At 43.1% G+C, this 21,268-nt stretch overlaps 2 protein-coding genes across 8 annotated transcripts in view; one reads left to right on the top strand and one right to left on the bottom strand.

The window, feature by feature from the left end:
- Positions 1-2,237, top strand: part of CCDC24 (coiled-coil domain containing 24) — a 52,599-nt gene extending 50,362 nt beyond the window's left edge. The window contains exon 9 of the mRNA XM_075616217.1: positions 553-2,237. Coding sequence (XP_075472332.1) covers positions 553-1,144 — 592 coding nt within the window. The 3' untranslated portion in view covers positions 1,145-2,237. The remainder of the gene's footprint in view (positions 1-552) is intronic.
- An 8,065-nt stretch (positions 2,238-10,302) lies between these two features.
- Positions 10,303-21,268, bottom strand: part of SLC6A9 (solute carrier family 6 member 9) — a 120,237-nt gene continuing 109,271 nt past the window's right edge. For all 7 annotated transcript variants that reach the window (XM_075616209.1, XM_075616214.1, XM_075616210.1 and 4 more), the window contains one exon: positions 10,303-21,247. In XM_075616209.1, coding sequence (XP_075472324.1) covers positions 21,038-21,247 — 210 coding nt within the window. In that variant the 3' untranslated portion in view covers positions 10,303-21,037. The remainder of the gene's footprint in view (positions 21,248-21,268) is intronic.

The following is a 21,268-nucleotide window of genomic DNA, read 5'->3' as shown; positions in this document are numbered from 1 at the left end:
AATAGCAACTCTGATTGGATGCACTGTCAATTCTTCGATATTTTATGCGATTTTCAGATGACCAGAAAACTTGCAGGGATGCCCAGGGAACCCAACCCAATGGTTCCTAGGAACCCCTGTTGAAAAAGACTGATCTAATGATATCTCATAAGGGGAAAATAAATTCCTTCCTGACTCCAAATATTGGCAATCAGATTACTCCCTGGATCAATATCCTTCCCATGTTTACTTATTTGGTATATCCCTGTATACCTTTCTAAAAAATGATGTCCGATATCTATTGTATCTGCCATCACAGTCTTCATGGGTAATGAATTCCACATTGTAACTGCCCTTCCTGTAAAGAACCCTTTCCTCTGCTGCTAGTGAAATCTCCTTTTCCTCCAACTTTAATGGAGATATATATAGTAAGGGCAGTTAAAATGTAAAATATATATTTATTTTTCATATGTTTAAACCTTCCCCCCCCCCCCCCCCCCCCATTTTTGCTTGGAGAACAGAGGTGGACTCAAGTGTTTTGTCCAGCAGTTTACGCTTCTTTTTATGTTCCAGACCATTGGATGCAGTAATAAGAAGCCCAACTGAGAATCAGCACAGAGTATTATCCAATGTAAGACCTCAATCTGGTTGTTTACAAGACAATGGGCCTAAGGTGGCACCTAGCCCACCCAATGCAAAGCTCAAGGTTCAGGGAATAAAGAAAAGCAGCATTGTCCCCATTGCTTCAGTAACACGTCCAAGTCCAAACCTACCTGCATCTTATCGATTTAGGAGTTCAGAGAAGCTTACGGCTGGAGTCGGAGAAGAGAGCGTGAATGTTATAAGTTGTATAGCATCCCACAGTCCCATAAAGAACGCCGACATTGCACTTAGCAGAGACAGGATACAGGGTTTATCGTGCCCTATGGATGACCTTCAGAAGGGTCCAGCACCGCTCCTGAAAGTAATGCTCGGCCAAGTTTTACCCTCAGACTGTGCTTTTGTGGAGCAGACTCAGGTTGTGCCGAAACTTGGACTGGGCTCCAAAGGCCTGGATGCTGTCTTTGTCCCTTCACCACCTCCAGTTCAGCGTCCAGCTGGCGGGACAAATTCATTCTCTACCCACCGGAGAGTGAGGACACTGCAGTCTAACTCTTCATCCTGACACAGGACAGATTAAATGGATCCCAGAACAAGATCTCCCATGCAGTATGGACATGCTGCAGCGCCCGTGCGGACACGGGCTGAATTAATAACCTGTTGCTGAAGAAGTAGAGTGGGAAATCAATAAACAGGCACAATAAAATAACTGACAATGCCCCATGAGTGATCAGAGCACACTGATGGAGCAATGTCCTTTACAGAGTATTGTATACCGGCAGTAAACCTAAAATCTTTGCTACATGGTCACTCCAGTGATGTCCCTTGTTTAAGATACCGTCAGCAGGATGATGTATATATAATAGAGAGAGAACTACATAGTGCGATCAAAAAGGTACAACTTTATAATTTAAAAAACGGGTCAATAAAATGCGCACTTACAATGTGCCAGTAAAAATCATGCATGTATCTCACAAATGGAGAAAATGGAAGCTCCCCGAACTGCTCACCGCCTCCCTCGGGTGTTTGGCTGGCTTTCTCTCACGGATCTGTGTGCCGATTCAGAGCCTCCCTCACGGCGCCCGTCCAGGAAGATGACGTCACGGCTGCAGAGTTGGTCAGCTACGGGTCGCGTTTGAGTCCAAAATTGGTACACTCTACGCGTTTCGCCCAGCTTGCTGTAGCTGTTGTCGGCTTCGTCAGGAGTGTGTAAAGGTTGGGTGCAGTTGATACTTATATACCCTATATACATGCTAATCTATTCAATTATACAATTAAACAATTGAACAACCTGATCTAAGACTATTATTATGGGAGTAAACTTGGAACTTACAAGTAATATAATCAATTGCTACGCATATGTTAATGTGTAAGTACAGATGACAATACATAAATGGAGCAACCAGAGAACAGACATTATGACCTTGTGATGTTTCAAGGTGCATATATATATAAAGTTACAATGATATCCCAACTTGGGCAATATGAAATGTCATTAGACAATTAATGTTTTGAATGGCATATATTTGGATTATCTTCCTTTCTATAATCCTCAAGGCGCAACACATATAAAAATAGATTGGGGAGATGGAGTTTGCGGGGTAAACTCTGTGCTCAGTATAAGACTGTTCACAACATTTTATAATAGTTTTTTCTTACTTCTTCAATGGGTCTTTTATTTCCAATATTTCTAGCAATAATGTTCAAATTGCAAACAATGGGTCTATCAGAATAGTATTGTTATGAGTTAATATATATGTGCAGTCTTTGGTGGGGTGCAATCTTCTGCACTAACATATATCTGGGAGCTAGTTTGTCATGAAGATATGGCAGGGTATTTATTTCTGATGGCAGTTTAATGGCATCTTATTCTGGGTGTATCTTGGTGGTCCAAACTTTATGTTTAGTGTATATACGTTAATAGATAAATATAATGAGCTGTAAAGATAGTATACAGATTCAATTAATCATATTTGAGATGTGAAGCAAAATTCTAAAGGCTTTCACTAGGGTTGCGTTGACAGGGGGGCTAAATACATATGGAAAAAGACGAAGTGAAGAAGAGTAATTATAAAAAGTAAAAATAAAAAATATAAAATGTAAAAAAACAGTACCTAGGTGCCAAAAAAATAAAAATAAAATCTCTATCAATCAACTATAATGACATTTCATTTACAGTTTGTGGACACAGGATCAAACTATCAACATATAGATATAGTGTGTGCAGTTGTAGATTCCTAGGTGATATCCTGAAAAATAAGATAGGAAAAGCTGATGCAAAGACAAAGAGACAAAGGAACAGAAGAGGATCATATTAGTACCATCATTTTGAGCATAATCTATTTCAAAAAAGGAGCAAGATCTATCTCAGCATTGAGGCCTCTTGGAGCTAATGTTTTGAGGCGATGGATCCAAAATGTTTCCCTCTTTAGGAGTTCTGACCCCCTATCCCCTCCCCTCCAATGGGGTAGTACATGTTCGATGGCTTTAAAGACTAGGCCATCGAACATGTACTACCCCATTGGAGGGGAGGGGATAGGGGGTCAGAACTCCTAAAGAGGGAAACATTTTGGATCCATCGCCTCAAAACATTAGCTCCAAGAGGCCTCAATGCTGAGATAGATCTTGCTCCTTTTTTGAAATAGATTATGCTCAAAATGATGGTACTAATATGATCCTCTTCTGTTCCTTTGTCTCTTTGTCTTTGCATCAGCTTTTCCTATCTTATTTTTCAGGATATCACCTAGGAATCTACAACTGCACACACTATATCTATATGTTGATAGTTTGATCCTGTGTCCACAAACTGTAAATGAAATGTCATTATAGTTGATTGATAGAGATTTTATTTTTATTTTTTGGCACCTAGGTACTGTTTTTTTACATTTTATATTTTTTATTTTTACTTTTTATAATTACTCTTCTTCACTTCGTCTTTTTCCATATGTATTTAGCCCCCCTGTCAACGCAACCCTAGTGAAAGCCTTTAGAATTTTGCTTCACATCTCAAATATGATTAATTGAATCTGTATACTATCTTTACAGCTCATTATATTTATCTATTAACGTATATACACTAAACATAAAGTTTGGACCACCAAGATACACCCAGAATAAGATGCCATTAAACTGCCATCAGAAATAAATACCCTGCCATATCTTCATGACAAACTAGCTCCCAGATATATGTTAGTGCAGAAGATTGCACCCCACCAAAGACTGCACATATATATTAACTCATAACAATACTATTCTGATAGACCCATTGTTTGCAATTTGAACATTATTGCTAGAAATATTGGAAATAAAAGACCCATTGAAGAAGTAAGAAAAAACTATTATAAAATGTTGTGAACAGTCTTATACTGAGCACAGAGTTTACCCCGCAAACTCCATCTCCCCAATCTATTTTTATATGTGTTGCGCCTTGAGGATTATAGAAAGGAAGATAATCCAAATATATGCCATTCAAAACATTAATTGTCTAATGACATTTCATATTGCCCAAGTTGGGATATCATTGTAACTTTATATATATATGCACCTTGAAACATCACAAGGTCATAATGTCTGTTCTCTGGTTGCTCCATTTATGTATTGTCATCTGTACTTACACATTAACATATGCGTAGCAATTGATTATATTACTTGTAAGTTCCAAGTTTACTCCCATAATAATAGTCTTAGATCAGGTTGTTCAATTGTTTAATTGTATAATTGAATAGATTAGCATGTATATAGGGTATATAAGTATCAACTGCACCCAACCTTTACACACTCCTGACGAAGCCGACAACAGCTACAGCAAGCTGGGCGAAACGCGTAGAGTGTACCAATTTTGGACTCAAACGCGACCCGTAGCTGACCAACTCTGCAGCCGTGACGTCATCTTCCTGGACGGGCGCCGTGAGGGAGGCTCTGAATCGGCACACAGATCCGTGAGAGAAAGCCAGCCAAACACCCGAGGGAGGCGGTGAGCAGTTCGGGGAGCTTCCATTTTCTCCATTTGTGAGATACATGCATGATTTTTACTGGCACATTGTAAGTGCGCATTTTATTGACCCGTTTTTTAAATTATAAAGTTGTACCTTTTTGATCGCACTATGTAGTTCTCTCTCTATTATATATACATCATCCTGCTGACGGTATCTTAAACAAGGGGGGTCCAGATACAGATGGGTGGCAACCCAATTTGCCAATTGCCTGATTAACTCATACATCTTGTGAGTAATACATTTATACGAGCCAAGACTATATCATTCTACTTTGTAGAAACGTCTGCACTTAAATTTTTATTTCTTTCCCCATATGCTCCCCCTGGATGTTTGAGAAAAATACTTGAATCCTTGGAACCCGTGAAACAGGTCCCACCAGTGAGGTTTGAGCTGGGTGGTTGGACTTTAATCATCACATTTCCCTTTATATAGATTTATTCACTATTGTTACTTTTTAATAGTTGTTTGCGCCTTATATCACTTATTCCACAATACACTCCAGTGATGTCACCATTAATGATTTGACTCAAACGGCTACCAGGTTTTCCTATCTCCAAGGGAAGAAAATTTAAATATATATCCCAGGGAGTATCTCCGCGTAACGATCTCTCTGCTCCTAGATGAGAGAACCACTCCGACTGGAAATCAGTAATATACTGTATAGAAAAATAAGTTTGATTTATTATTTATATATAGGTGGTCCTCGGAATCTGTCAGACTTATTTCGAACGGATTATCCGACGCCAGCTAATGCATTCCGCTGAACGGATTATCCGACGCCAGCTAATGCATTCCGCTGAACGGATTATCTGACCCCAGCTAATGCATTCTGCTGAACGGATTATCTGACCCCAGCTAATGCATTCCGCTGAACGGATTATCTGACCCCAGCTAATGCATTCCGCTGAACGGATTATCTGACCCCAGCTAATGCATTCCGCTGAACGGATTATCTGACCCCAGCTAATGCATTCCGCTGAACGGATTATCTGACCCCAACTAATGTATTCCGCTGAACGGATTATCTGACGCCAGCTAATCATTCCGCTGAACGGATTATCTGACCCCAACTAATGCATTCCGCTGAACGGATTATCCGACGCCAGCTAATGCATTCCGCTGAACGGATTATCCGACGCCAGCTAATGCATTCCGCTGAACGGATTATCCGACGCCAGCTAATGCATTCCGCCGAACGGATTATCCGACGCCAGCTAATGCATTCCGCTGAACGGATTATCCGACCCCAGCTAATGCATTCCGCTGAACGGATTATCTGACCCCAGCTAATGCATTCCGCTGAACGGATTATCTGACCCCAGCTAATGTATTCCGCTGAACGGATTATCCGACCCCAGCTAATGCATTCCGCTGAACGGATTATCTGACCCCAGCTAATGCATTCCGCTGAACGGATTATCTGACCCCAGCTAATGTATTCCGCTGAACGGATTATCCGACCCCAGCTAATGCATTCCGCTGAACGGATTATCCGACCCCAGCTAATGCATTCCGCTGGACGGATTATCCGACCCCAGCTAATGCATTCCGCTGAACGGATTATCCGACCGCAGCTAATGCATTCCGCTGAACGAATTATCTGACCCCAGCTAATGCATTCCGCTGTACGGATTATCTGACCCCAGCTAATGTATTCCGCTGAACGGATTATCTGACCCCAGCTAATGTATTCCGCTGAACGGATTATCCGACCCCAGCTAATGCATTCCGCTGAACGGATTATCTGACGCGGATTAACATTTGATGCACCGTTCGACAGGTTTGTGGGACAGATACCAGTGGATAATCGAGGACTACCTGTATTACACTTTATTCCCACTAGAGGGCAGCATTTCATCACTAAATGAGTAGTAATGGCAACTGTGAAGGTGGTTTATATGGGAATCCATTGGAAAGCACCATAAATGCTTTATTTTAATGCACTGAGCCTTTTTTTTTGTTTTGGAAATGTGAGTACAGAAATGTAGAAAAGCGGCTAAAATGCAGTCCTCAAAGTTTAGAATTTTTTAATTGTATGGACAAAATGTTATAAAACCTTACAAACAGGAATTTAAGTGGAATTTTGTGCATGCCCCCCTCCCCTCCCAACAGGTCAGGTTTTCAGGATATCCCTGCTTCAGCACAGGGGCTTCAATCAGTCTCAGTCTTCAACTGAGCCACCTGTGCTGAAGATGGGATAAGGAGTGAGTAGGGGAACCTGGTTCAATTCCCGGTGTCGGCTCCTTGTGACCTTGGGCAAGTCACTTTATCTCCCTGTGCCTCAGGCACCCAAAAAACATAGATTGTAAGCTCCACGGGGCAGGGACCTGTGCCTGCAAAATGTCTCTGTAATGTGCTACGTAAAACTAGCAGCGCTATACAAGAACATGCTATTATTATTATTGTCCTGAAAACCTGACCTGTTGGAGGGGCTTGAGGACTGTCGTTGAGCACCCCTGCACTAGTGGATTCAGAAAACAAAACAATCAAGCTGTTAGAAGGAGTCGAAATATATCCCAGAACTTATAGCCGCTGGGTAGTGATTTTGGAGAGTTTCTCATTCGTTTGCCATATGTTGGAAATGCTTAGCAACATGTGCCTCAGCTTGTGGTTTGTGATGAGCTATTAGCAAGTAGTTAAGAGACACAACATACCACTTTTGTACCAAAGAAAAAAATGCCATTGAAACCGATGGGGAGTTGATAAATCAGGTGCTGTTTATGAAACACGGAGACTGACAACATTTCCAATTGTATTCGCTTTACTTTCTTTAGGGTCATTTGTTACGAAGGGTAGGTTTCTGAACATACATTGTGCATGAATGTGCAAAAACAGCCGTACAGAAGAATGGTGATGGATCATGTTTGAATGTATCCTACAGTTCATGCTTATATGGTCACACAGGATTTTATCTCCATATACGTACTTTGTGGTTATCTTCCCACCTTTTCTTCTGCCATATGTTAAATCTAACACTGTAGTTCCCAACCTTTTTTACATTGCACCCCTTGCTAGGAAATATTAGTTCTGCGATACCCTAATTTATAAATCTTACCTACTTATCTTAGCCTACTCAGACTATCGCTAACAAAACTGTGTGACCGATCCCATGCAGTATATGTCCTGAGCTCGTGGGGAGAACACGCACTTGATAAGGACCCACTGCTCCTTGGTGTGTGAAGACAGCATGGGTTGTATAGCTGTCAATCACTGCAGGAACTTCCAAAGTCACACCCCCATAATGCCTTGCTGCTCTAGATGCAAAGCATTGTGGGGAGTAACTTTAAAAGCTTTTGCTGTTATTAGGGTTGCCAGGTGTCCAGTATTACACCGGACTATCTTGTATTTGGATACTCTGTCCAGTAAAAAAATGAGAGGTAATACTGGACATGTATGTATCCGGTATTACTTCTGGACATAGTGACCTGACCGACTTGGGGGACCGCGGGATTTCTCTGAGCAGGGAGACAGTAGGGCTGTTGCTAGGGGGCTTGTCAGCTCCCTCCATCCTGATTTGGCTGCAATGCCCAGCAGCAGCCAATCAGGAGGAGGTGTCAGGAGCCTGAGGGTGGGACCAAGGAGAGGAGGAAACAGCATGGAGCAGAGAGGTGGGTGTGTGCTTCTTGAGTGCGTGTCTCTCGAGCACGTCACACCTTTTTCACTATTGTATCTAGTGTAGCCCTGGTAAGAAATAGGGCGATATGTCTTTCCTCCTACTGGTGTAAGTCCTGCTAAGGCCAGGCTGCCAGTAGTTATCATGGGTTTCCCCCGCTTCAATCCCTGCCCTGATTGGTGGAGGTAGGCCCCCTGACTCTGTGTCTAAGGCAAGAGACATATGGGAGGGGCCTGCCGACATCATGAGGAGCAGGGCTGTCTCAATTTAGTTGCCAGTTCTTGTCAGTGGCAGGCAGTTAGTGTTGGAGTGCCTGACTGGACAGTCAGAGCAAGTGTGAGTTAGCTAGGTTCCTGAGCAGTAGGGCCTAGTTAGCTAGAGGTGAACCAATGCCCCTCACCCTGCCTAGGGGGTGAGGGAAGAGCTAGCCCCACCCTGAGTGTCTGTACCTTGAGGTGGAGGCAGGGAGCAGTGAGATTCCCAGACAGCCATCCTGAAGGGGTACAGTCTGGAGGAGAAGGAGGAGAAGATCACTGTACATGTTTTGCTGCTGTGTGCTGCTGTACAATAAAGGACTTGTGCTACTTTTACAAAGAGACTGAGACTGAAATCTCTCACCCCTTGAAGGGGTTCTCTGGAAGGATTTCACCCTACCCTGATAGGGCTTGCCAGAGATGGAGGCGCTGTACCACTAAGAGATGAAGGCAAGAACCCCAGTAGCCTGTCCCTGTTGTCCCCCATACCATCGCGGGAGACTCAGGCCCTCCTGTTGCCAGCAGGTATGCACCACTCATACACATGTAGCCAGCCCTCATTACACTTTAGGGGTCCGCTCTGCGACCGGGGGGGGGGGGGAGATGGGTTACACTAGTATTTTTGGAGAAGCCACCTGACCATCCTAGCTATAAGTGACCCACGCTAAGGTGCAGTTTGGGTCCTTACTAAGTGCACAGTCCCCACACGGGCTCAGGAACACCCTATACCGCCTGTCATTCGCTCATACATATTTGGGGGGGGGGGGGATTACTGATGTGAAAGATACCCACTTCAAACTGGTGTTACATTAATCTGCCTCAGAAAGTTATTGTGAGTAAAATAGGGGATCGTTTAAAAAGTGCCGCACTGTAACACTACTAAAGAGTGCTGCACTGTAACACTACTAAAGAGTGCTGCACTGTAACACTACTAAAGAGTGCTGCACTGTAACACTACTAAAGAGTGCTGCACTGTAACACTACTAAAGAGTGCTGCACTGTAACACTACTAAAGAGTGCTGCACTGTAACACTACTAAAGAGTGCTGCACTGTAACACTACTAAAGAGTGCTGCACTGTAACACTACTAAAGAGTGCTGCACTGTAACACTACTAAAGAGTGCTGCACTGTAACACTACTAAAGAGTGCTGCACTGTAACACTACTAAAGAGTGCTGCACTGTAACACTACTAAAGAGTGCTGCACTGTAACACTACTAAAGAGTGCTGCACTGTAACACTACTAAAGAGTGCTGCACTGTAACACTACTAAAGAGTGCTGCACTGTAACACTACTAAAGAGTGCTGCACTGTAACACTACTAAAGAGTGCTGCACTGCAACACTACTAAAGAGTGCTGCACTGCAACACTACTAAAGAGTGCTGCACTGTAACACTACGAAAGAGTGCTGCACTGTAACACTACTAAAGAGTGCTGCACTGTAACACTACTAAAGAGTGCTGCACTGTAACACTACTAAAGAGTGCTGCACTGTAACACTACTAAAAAGTGACCGGTCAGGTGGAATGGGTTCACTCCTAGCATGGAGTCACATCGGGGAGATGTACTAAGGTCCGTCAATGCAATGTTAACTGCTATTCACATCCATGGATTTGAACGCCAGATCAGGTGCGTTACCCGCAACAGGCCTGAATCTCCCCCATTATTTGTAGTTAAACATGTTAGTGAGGAGCTTTGGTTCGGTCCAAACCCCCCACATACTACGTTACTCACGTGTTAGCTGTGTTTAGGTAACTGCAACCATCACCTGTACTATACATTAACCCCTTACTGGAGGAGTCAAAAGTCAGTGAAAGTTGAAGTTCAGCATATTGACAACAGAAGAAAAAAAAACCCACACAACTGGAATATAAATTTAATTAAAATCTATTTACTGATCCTACAAGTCACTTTTACAGCATTGTAAATGAAAAACAATGTGCTTTGACACAATTATTGCTATGGACAGTTAAAAGGTAACACATCAAACAATATACTGTTGGCTTCACGGGGAGTGTGACCAAGAAAGGAGAAAGAACAAGTTGTGACGAGCGTAGACGTGCATTACATATTACATATTGCATTTGTTTTGTCAGGAAGGGTTAAGAGCCTGGGGGTACTGAAATGTGGGGAGTAGGTAGAAAAATAACAGCAAAGTTATGAAATTGAAGCTTTGGCCCCCAAAATATGAATCGTGTCCTATCATCAGCACTACATGTTGCATGGTAACGTTGTACTGATTGAATAGGTATTAACGGTATTGGCTGAACACTGCATGTATGCAAACATACACATTATGAATATATATATCGATGTATTCTGTTTTTGAAACCTGTCTTTTTTCCAGTCTACTTCATACTCCTCAATTCTTTCACAAACTTCCACCGTTTCGCTGGTCTTTAGAAAAATAGGTAAAATAGACTCATTAATTCCTGAGCATCTATACTAGTGGAAGCCTTGTATGCTAAGGGATAATGGGGAAGGACAGGGTTGCAGACCTGCCTGAGATGTCAAGGTGCTCACGAGTGATATTTTTATCCGCTGAGCATCTATACACATCATAAGCACCAGGGGAGCAATGTCAGAGGGAGGCAGGAGAAATATGTACAGAAGTAATACCATACACAACCTTACCCCAAACTTGTTTCTTTGCTAGTACAACTGTTTACAAAAGAATCTAAATTGTGTTGTCAGATTAGTGGGGGGTGTTAATAAAGATCTTGGAATATGCTTTTATATAAAGTGAGATGTGGGGTGATAAGAGTTCCAGTGTTGTTCTCTGCATTTGTTGGTTCACAGCCTGTCTCATGGAAATCACAAGCTATAGCAATAATGCAGAATACAATGTTTAAATATCAACATGTTTATAGCTGGAGGGTGCTCGAGTCATCCACACCAACCATCGACAACTATAAAAAGTATCTTGGTATAGTTCACAGTATTCTAATCTAAGACATACAAATATTACTTAACTATCACTGTGTTAAAATGTAAACACCGTGTATCCTTTTACTTAACACAGACATATACAGAACATTGTTATGGATATGGAAAAAATACCACATACTGTACACCTCACCCCACGAGGGGGATTTGGCAAAGTCTCTCAGCGGCAAAACTGGTGCAAAAAAATAGAACCAGAGTTACCAAAGAAAAGAAACTCCATTGAAATCAATCAAATGTTTCCTTTGATGAATTGGGTGGGTTTTTTTGCACCAGCTTCGCAGCTGTTAAGGTTTGATAAATGACCCCCCTCCCCCCCCCCCCGCACCTTGGTGTTATCACTAACACCCCAAAATGATATAAAGACTCCAGTAAGATGAATAATCCAATGGGTAGCCTGCTAAAGGGGGAGATGGTACTGAGATGAGCATCCTAACCCCAAATTAACTTGTGCCCCCTTCAAACTGTACCTATAATGCAGCGTGTGCCCTGACAGTCTCACCCACTAGGAGAGAACTAGATTATTTTGCATATACTAAAAAAACTTTCATATCCAACCCAAGCCTCCTCCCAAGACCGCTCCTGTTGGCCAATCACTAAAAGGTGTCACGTAATGCAAACTAATCCTAAATTTTTCCAGGACCAACATGGCTGCTACAGCTCATTACCACTACGAGAGGCAAAAATAGGCTACCAGAAAGTCCTCTAAAAGTCAGTTATTTCAATGTTAGGTTATCAGGATTTTTTACGCAGACATGTATGTGCAAGTTTATATACGTCAGCATTTATTATATATCAGACTACACTACAGAGGCATTGGGTTTCTGATATATGGCCTTATTAACGATTCCACAAACCAATTCAATAGTATTGGTCAATTAGCAGTAACTTGGTTAGTACTTTAGTTCCTTTATATACAATTTCTTACTAATTACCGTATCTGTAAACCACCTCCAGGTGGGAAGTCGCACTGAGCTGACCACGAACACTACCTGGATTTGAACATGTTATATACTGTGCACTCCTTTTGGGTTAAATGTACTTATAACATCGGGTTTTCCAGTAGTTGGTTATCATAATAAAATATCACCAAAGATGATAATCAGTGGACATTTGGATCTGTGTTCTCTGGCTATTGCTCAAAGCCGTCTTTACAAAATCATCAAGAGGTATTTACGGTTTCATTCACGAAATCTCAGTATCTGCCTCGCTTGCAGCCAGCCTAGTCACCTCCATGGCTTCACTGTGTATGGGACAGTGACCACCTGAGGCCCTTAGCGCTCACTTCTGTAGAAAGGATTCTCCTGCCCTTTCGGTGTAAAAATCTGTTCCTTCACAAGTGCTGCCGGTGTGGACACAAAGTGTGGCCGTGAATTGGTTGGCCTTAAGGTGGGCAGGCACAGCATACTGTACCCATTGCTACCAACATAATCACCTGCTCTCAGAATGCGGTAGGAGTTTGCAGTGACCAGTTCCATCACATTTAGGATAATTGTGTCAACAAAGTTGATATAGTGTCCAGCTTTAAGATAGGTTACTGTTGAGGTGTAAAACATGACCATCTTATTACCATGGAGATAACTGCTTCTATTTAACCCCTTTACCATTGATTGTGCTATAAATTGTAGCATGTTTAGGTCCATGGAGTTTGGGTTCCCAAACACCCAGACCCCTATGCTGATTTCAGCTACATTCAAATGAGTAGAGCTGAAATCTGTGACAGCAGGGGACATTGTACTGTAACAGCTACGGAGACCATACACTGAAGTGAAACTGCCTATGCTAAGCATGGAGTAAGGTGCCTGTGTTTGGATGGGGGATATTGCTGAAATACACACTTTAAAGTTCAAATAAACATACATAGGAAAGAGAAAAGATCCTGGAGGACACAGAACAAAATAAAACAACAAAGCCAGAAACCAACAACAATATATTTACTGATTAGTTAAAAACTAGGTGTTCAAGAAAAGTTACTTTTTTAAAAAAAAAAATAATAATTACAAACACTGGTCGCTAAGACCTACGAAAAGTTATAATACTTGTTGGTGTGGCAGCGAAACGTCGGCAAAGGTACAATTTACAAACGCAAGGACACCCCCAAAACAAGGACATTACAGACCATTCTCAATCATACATTCCTTTCTAATGTCCAACAATACAGACATGGTTCTACATTCACAGAAATATTAACTTGTGCTACCAGAGTATGACAGGCATTACGAGAACATCTTCAGTACGCTCACTGTTAATATTTTAAGTCAGGAAGGCAAAAAATGTAGTATTTGTTTTAAAAACAAAACAAAAAAAACACTGGTAATGAACTAGGTAGCAAATATTAGAAAGGTAAGAGAGCATCCAGAACATAACATTTTAATCCTTAATTGCACCATTAGGTCATCCATCTACTTACGCCTTTTTCTACAAGTATATTTAGTGCATATGGACCCAGTATTAGTTTGCGGCTTTGTAATACCAAATTAACATTACACGAACAGTTATGGGACTTGTGTACATTTCAAGGCAAGCGTAATGAAATTATTTTGAAGCTCAATTTTTGTCATTTCTGCTCTCTTAGTAAATCTAAGACCAGGAACGCAGCAGATAACATGGGGCACATCTGCGTTACCTGGGGAACAGTCATTGGGGGGGATAAAACATCAAAGGTTGGCAAACATGAGAACGAAAGTCAAGGATAAACATCTGCTTGATTACCGTATAATAGAGAACCAACCCTGCCTAAGTCGCTATCTAGGGATAGTTGCACTGTCAGCATCAAATGCAAGTTGTAAAAACAAAGCTTTGGATGAGCCAGTCACTGATCGATGAGATTATCTGGGGGCCAGTCACTGATCGATGAGATTATCTGGGGGCCAGTCACTGATCGATGAGATTATCTGGTCACCCACACTACTCACTTTCTCCCCACCTGGAAACCACATCCGTCAATATTTGTGTATACCCACGATCTGTGACACAAACACTGGGTTTGAAAGATGCTTGTAGCTGTAATATATCGCAGAGAAGTCTCTACTTCTCATCCAGCTCAGGCAGCAATCTCAGGCTGTGAGAAAATCCGTTGCGAGTAGCATTACCATCTGAGTTAGGCTGCGCTTATAGTACTGGCGACAGCGCACAGCGCCGTCTTGAGTACTTGAAGTCCGTTGGGGGTGCCCATAGTGGGCGCGACAGCGCTACGCAGCGACACAGCAATCAAAATCGCTGTGAAACAATTTTGATTTTGCCCAGCGATGGCAGCGTCACGTGAGCGGCTCAGCCAATAAGGGCGTACTGCTCGCGTGATGTCACGGCCCACACACCCTGTCGCCCTCCCGAGGTCTCCTGCACCTAGAGCAACAAAAGTGTGATGTCATGCGGTCGCGTTGCCATTACTATAAGCGCAGCCTAATGTCCTAAAGTACGTATAGTTCCTGAGTTTTCTTACACTCCTGTTGTATTTAAAAAGTAGCAGAATGTATGGTGTTAGAAATTCAGACAGCAAAAGATTCAGGCACATCCCTGCTTCAGCACGGGTGGCTCAATCAATGGCTCAATCAGTGGGTCAGTCATAATAACTGAGCCACCTGTGCTGAAGCAGTGATATCATGAAAACCTGACCTGTTGGTGGCCCTTGAGAATTGGAGTTGGCTACCCCTGGAATAGACAATACTGTATAATTGCTTCCGTAAGCTTTGTGCAAGTATCATATGTCTTAACTACACTAGATGAAAGATAGTTGTTATATTTACCGAACTGCAGGTATAACTTATGCAGGACAGTGTCATGTGAAATGCAGTTTAAATCATCAATATTGTGGGAAACCTAATGCACACGAAAGCCCTTTTTCTGCAGGAGCGGTTAAGTACCGCAATCACTAACTATCTTGTAGTAAAGGATATAACACATTGTCATCTTCTTACATAAAACTGCCTCGTCAGTTGGCATAACACTGAAAATCTTCAGTAAGGACCCAATAGAAGACTTGTCCTATTTAGCACAGGGCAACGAGTAATACAGTTACTAAAGTGCTAATTTTGCAACTATTGGATTTAAGAAGTTTGCAGCATAACAATGGCATTAAGACAAATTGTATCAATATGCCACTGTGGATGGTGAGGTTGTGTTTGTAACACCTTATATTGTGTTTCACAAATATATGAACACTGAAACCTCACAAGTGTCTTCTGGTTGCAGTGTGGGCCTCAGATTTCAAACGCATGAACGCCTTCCAAGTGTCACGTGGTGAAAATAGATCAGTTTAGAACAGTGATTTTCAACAGGGGTTCCTAAGAAACCTTGGCTTCCCCGGGCATCCCTAAAGGGTCCCTGCAATTTTCAGGTCATTTGAAAATTGTGCCAAATACAGAAGAATTTACAATGCATCTGATCACAGACGCGCTATTAGAGAGGGTTGGGGTTCCTTACAATGCATCTGATCACAGACGCGCTATTAGAGAGGGTTGGGGTTCCTTACAATGCATCTGATCTCAGACGCGATATTAGAGAGGGTTGGGGTTCCTTACAATGCATCTGATCTCAGACGCGCTATTAGACAGGTTTGGGGTTCCTCAGAATTTCACAACATAATGACAGGGTTCCTTGGTTCCTTACACAAAGAAAAGGTTTAAAAAAATACTGGTTTAGTATAATTCACCCCCTGCTCTCCATTTTTGGGGTCTTTAATGACAGTTGGCGACACTATTTGTAAAGGTCATTGCTACATTATTACAGAGCACTAACCGACATCATAGAACAGGAGCACAAACCACATGATTATTGTGCTGGTGACATTACAGGGTGCTTGATAATTTACTAATAGAAGTCTACATTTATGGAGTTGCACGTAATAACAGAAATTGCACTGACTGAACAAGAAAACTGCAGGATTCACAGTAAAATAGTCCATTCCGACCCAGAATACTACAGGAAGCCATCACGTAAAACAGGCCTGACAGCCCAGCTGAGGACTGACATTCCCAGGTAAACACAGCCACCCCTCCCCCCCTTCTGAATGTGTTCTGATCAAGATAACCAAAGCCTAGAAAGAGCAGCAGATACCTGAAGGGAGAAGCCTGATACTGTCTAACTCAGGGGTGGGCAACTGCAGTCCTCAAGGGCCACCAACAGGTCAGGGTTTCAGGATATCCCTGCATCAGCACAGCTGGCTCAATCACTGAGCCACCTGTGCTGAAGCAGGGAAATCCAGAAAACCTGACCTGTTGATAGCCCTTGAGGACTGCAGTTGTCCACCCCTGATCTGACTAATGACCTTCCCAGAAAACAAACCGACCAAAACATTACGTAGCAGCTTTTGACGTCATTACTTTCGCCCTCGTGCTCGTCTGCGCTAGTCTAGAGATTAACCCTTTCACAGCCAGTGGGGCATGCACCGCTTTGCGAAAGGATTTGGAAGACGGAGGAAAAGTTAACATCATGTTAAATAAGTCAGGGGCCCTCAACTCCAGTCCTCGGGACCCCTCAACAGTCAGGTGTTCAGGATGTCCCTGAAAAACTGCGGCACAACCAGTGCACACGAATTCCATGGGAGTTATCAAAGGGGAAATTGCTTCCAATCGGATTCTTGTTCCATGATAAATACGGTGCTGGTTTTTGCACTGGTTTCCCCCCAATTGTGCAGTGTGGAGGCTTAGTAAATATGGACCCTGTGGGGTCCAATTGCTAAAGTGCTAAATAATGGGCACCGTGCTTCTTCTGCTGCCTTACCTTAATATGGTATACAAAACGAAATGATTGTATTTTCTTTACTTTCTCTACACCAACCGGGGGGAGTCATGTTGGTTTGGGTGGGGTCTTCTGTGACATCGGGAGGATCAGGGAGGTTGCTCATTAATCCGTAAAGCTTTTGCAAGAATAACACCAATGGCCCCTCTCCCTTATTACTGTGGAACAATACTCAGGTGAGTGACCATGGGAGGGGGACAGGGCTACGCCGTTTCCAAGAAAGCAAAACGCAAAGCATTTAATGCAGCCTCGATAATCTTTCCGGGGTCACCAATGACATCACAGATCCAAGATGGCTGCTTTCTGAAAAAGGATATCATTATCATCTTATTACATATTCAATCGTATAGAACAGGGGTGGCCAACTCCAGTCCTCAAGGCCACCAGCAGGTCGGGTTTTTACGATGCCCCTGCTTCCGGACAGGTGGCTCAATTATAATGACTGAGCCACTGATTGAGTTACCTGTGCTGAAGCAGGGATATCCTGAAAATCTGACCTGTTGGTGGCCCTTGAGGACTGGAGTTGCCCACCCCTGATATAGAACTACTTTGGGGAGCAAAGGCATCTAGAAAACTTTTTTTTTTATGACATTACAAATCGTTAACCCCTAGAATACTGGAGAGGCCTCAGACTTCTGACTCTGCTCCCTGCATGGAATGTTACTCGGTAAGACTGACAAATCAGAGTCATTCTGCTTCTCCTAAAGTATTTTCAGTGGTCATTCCAATCAGGTGAAAGAAAACGAAATGAGGTGAAAGAAAACGATACAAAAAAAATGGTGTTCTGGGAATGTAGGCATCCTTCAGTGTAAACAACAACTTTCAATTTTAACCCCCTCTTTGCCATAGAGGTCTGCAAAGTAACACATTGGGTAACTTCAGGGTGAAGAATTATCCTCGCCCTGCACCTTGACTCTTTAAGTCAACTTCTCTGCTGCTTAGAGACCTGCAACTAATACTGAAGCAGCAACTTGCTCCTCTCAGCAGCAAAAGGGTTAAACACCTGATCACAAATACAGCAGATAACAATGACTATATATCGAATGACAGCGCCAGGATTCTCACAGGCCGTGGCAAACATACACGGACCTCTGCAGCACTGTGCACGTTTCTGATCTGGTTACACACTGGGCTCATGCAGCATCCCCATCCTCTCGTATCCTATCTCAGTGCTGCTCAACACCAGTCCTCAACAGCTCAGGTTTTAAGGATAGACCAGCTTCAGCACAGGTGGCTCAGTCTTTGACTGTGCCACCTGTGCTGAAGCAGGGATATCCTTAAAATCTGACCTGTTGGGTGGTGGGGGGAAGGGGGGTCTTGAGGACTTGAGTTGAGCCCCCCTGTCCTTGTCCAACTAAGAGAAGATATGAGTTGTATCACCAGAGTATCCGTTGTGTGATCACAGTAAGCATTCTGCCATAAGAATGATAACACAATGGAAAATGTCATCCCCAAAAATGTCAAAAGATAGCCCCCCCTGAGCCACATGTACTGTATCCATCCCCATCACCCAGATAATGTCTCCTGCATGGTCCGCAGTCTGCGCTGGACCAGACACGGCTGGTTCAGTGACAGGGGACATCACGTCATTCGCTTCCCTGCTGTACCTGGCGCACCCTTTCAGTGCTGGAGGTGCCTGCCCTGGCATAGATAACTGTTTAAAGATCCTGGCCCATATTTACTAAGCAGTCTTCTGTCACAGGGCATCTTCCGGGGCAGGAAGACACCTTACAGCTCATTAACATGAACTTAAGGTGCCTTATGGCAGAAGGCCTGGGAAATGCGTTGCAGAGTACGTATAGGATCAAATATATTATTCCAAATGATATACACTGTATAGTATTGCTCCATGCAGCAGGATGCGGTTTGGGGGTTCAGGTTTTAGATATAATGGCAGCACTAGGTGGATAAAGAATGGGGAAGGAGAAGGTAACGTCCCTCTCTTCTGTGCTGCTTGTTTCCTTATATTATCTCTTCCTGAGGCTTATTAAACGGAGCAGTGGGAAGTAAAGCAAAGAGGGAGGCTATTGTCAACAGGACACTGGGTACTTATTAGATCTGGCCGCAAACATGCCACCAAAATCACCCCCACTGTACTATTCGCAAGCTGCTCTTGCAGCACCTATATACAGTATATATATATATATATATATATATTGTATATATGTGATGCAAAGCCACTTGTGAATAGTGTGTGTGTATATATATATATATATATATCAGGATGTCAAACTCGAGCACTTTTTAGTCTTCGCCCAAACCCCCAAACCAGCCCCCTATTTCCCAGTGGTACCCACAAGAAGCCACATTGCCTATAATAAATAGTGTCACATTTTATATTATGCTTTTAATTATGTTTCCCTTGTATTAAAAATATGTATACTTGGTGATATATAAATCTATTTAAAACTAAAATGCAGCATGTGGGCCTGTGCCTCTGGGAATACTTGTGCATTAATTGGCTGTATGTGTGAGCCAGTGTATAATACAGCTCAGTTGCCCACCATTATTAGGGGCATGTGTGCACTTTTGCTCTTGGTTACAAGTTACCTTGTCTTGGTTTGTTTGCTCATTATTAAAAGCTCCAGCCGAAGGCATGGTAAAGTCATGCAATACAGTGTAGTTACTCTCCCTCAGTACATATATACAGTATACATACATTATAAATACACATTCCAGAGGCTGCTACATTTCCAATCCCTAAAAAGCCAGGAAGACCTTCAGAGCAACTTCCTAGCAGAGAGGGGTTTAAAATTCCAGTCTTACGCCAATTTGAAGTGGGCAGGAAAAGTGGAACCTACAAATGCAGGATTCTTTTTTTTTTTTTTTTTTTAAATAAGAGCAAAAAGAAAATAAATTCATTAGCATTTTAAATGTGGTGCTTACACTGACACCCAGTGGCCATTATTGGACAGCAGCAGAAAAAGCTTAGTAGAGGAATACGGAGATGTGCAGAGACCATTTGATCCACAGGAGGCGCTGTGGGACCCATTTACGCTCAGGATGCAGAGGTACAACAATGCAGCCTATTACTATTCTGGAATGCTATTTCTCTGCTGGTATAAACAAGGCTCCCAAAAAGACACAAAGAGCAACACAGTTATTCCAGGTAGCCGGGCAGGGAGGTTCCCTTCTGTATGTGTTATAAGTCAGTCACCTAGTAGGCAGATGTGTATGGGTACAGCAGGCGGACGGATGGACCCGTCACTAATTTCACAGGGTGACCCTTTTTCCTTCCTGCTGCGCAAGAAACAGGATATGAGCCTGTAGCCATTTTGTCTCTCTCTCCTCGCACAGTGAAAAGTCCTAGTGTTTCAAAAACGCATTCCGATGCTGGTGACACCCCGTGTGGTCCTAGCACCCCCCGGCTCCGTGACTGGGGTAGGAGGGAAGATGAGGGCTCGGCTTCTCCCCTTAATATCCCGCTTGGTTGTTTGTTTTTCAATGGCTACACAAAACTTGAGGCTAAAAAAAAAAAAATATATATATATTAAAAAAAATGTAAACTAAACCTATAAAAGTGAGTAAAAACTACTTTTTTGAGATGAGCTCATCTCTCCTCTCCCCCCCACCTCTGCTTCTTTTTAAGGAGATGTTAAAACGTAATCCCACACAATAAACTGTGTCCATGTGATCCGGTAACAGGGGAGAAGGAACAGAACGACCCCGCCGAGGGGATTCCTCTGCTCAGCAGCTTGTAAGGTTGTAGTTTTCGTCTCTCCACGTGACTGGGAGGCAGTTACAGTTTCTGTAGTATTTCGTTGAATGCTCAGGGGGTTGACGGGTTCGAAAATGTGGGACGACGGAGGATACGACGGGTCTGAATGATTACGAGAGGGGGGAAATGGGCAAGGATTCTCATCCGTGCCACCATCTGCTCCCCTTCCTTCCACCCTGCCCCTGCCGGAGCCTATTACACTTTAGAGTCCTGGCTGTGGGCCTGCCCGTTGATGCCCTGTATTGTGAGGCTCATCTCGTCTGTCTTGTGCCTCTCTTGATTCAGTGGCTGGGCCTCTGGGCTACACTCGCTCATTGCGCTGCAGGTCTGAGCGTAGCGGCCAGTCCGGTGTTCCATCAGGGCGGGGCCCCAGTCCTTGCTGGGTTTGACTGCGTTCTTCAAGCGCTGAAATCACAAGAGAGAAGT

The sequence above is a fragment of the Ascaphus truei genome, chromosome 10 (assembly GCF_040206685.1).
Source record: "Ascaphus truei isolate aAscTru1 chromosome 10, aAscTru1.hap1, whole genome shotgun sequence".
Taxonomy (NCBI): Eukaryota; Metazoa; Chordata; class Amphibia; order Anura; family Ascaphidae; genus Ascaphus; species Ascaphus truei.
This window is presented reverse-complemented; position numbering and strand designations above follow the sequence as displayed.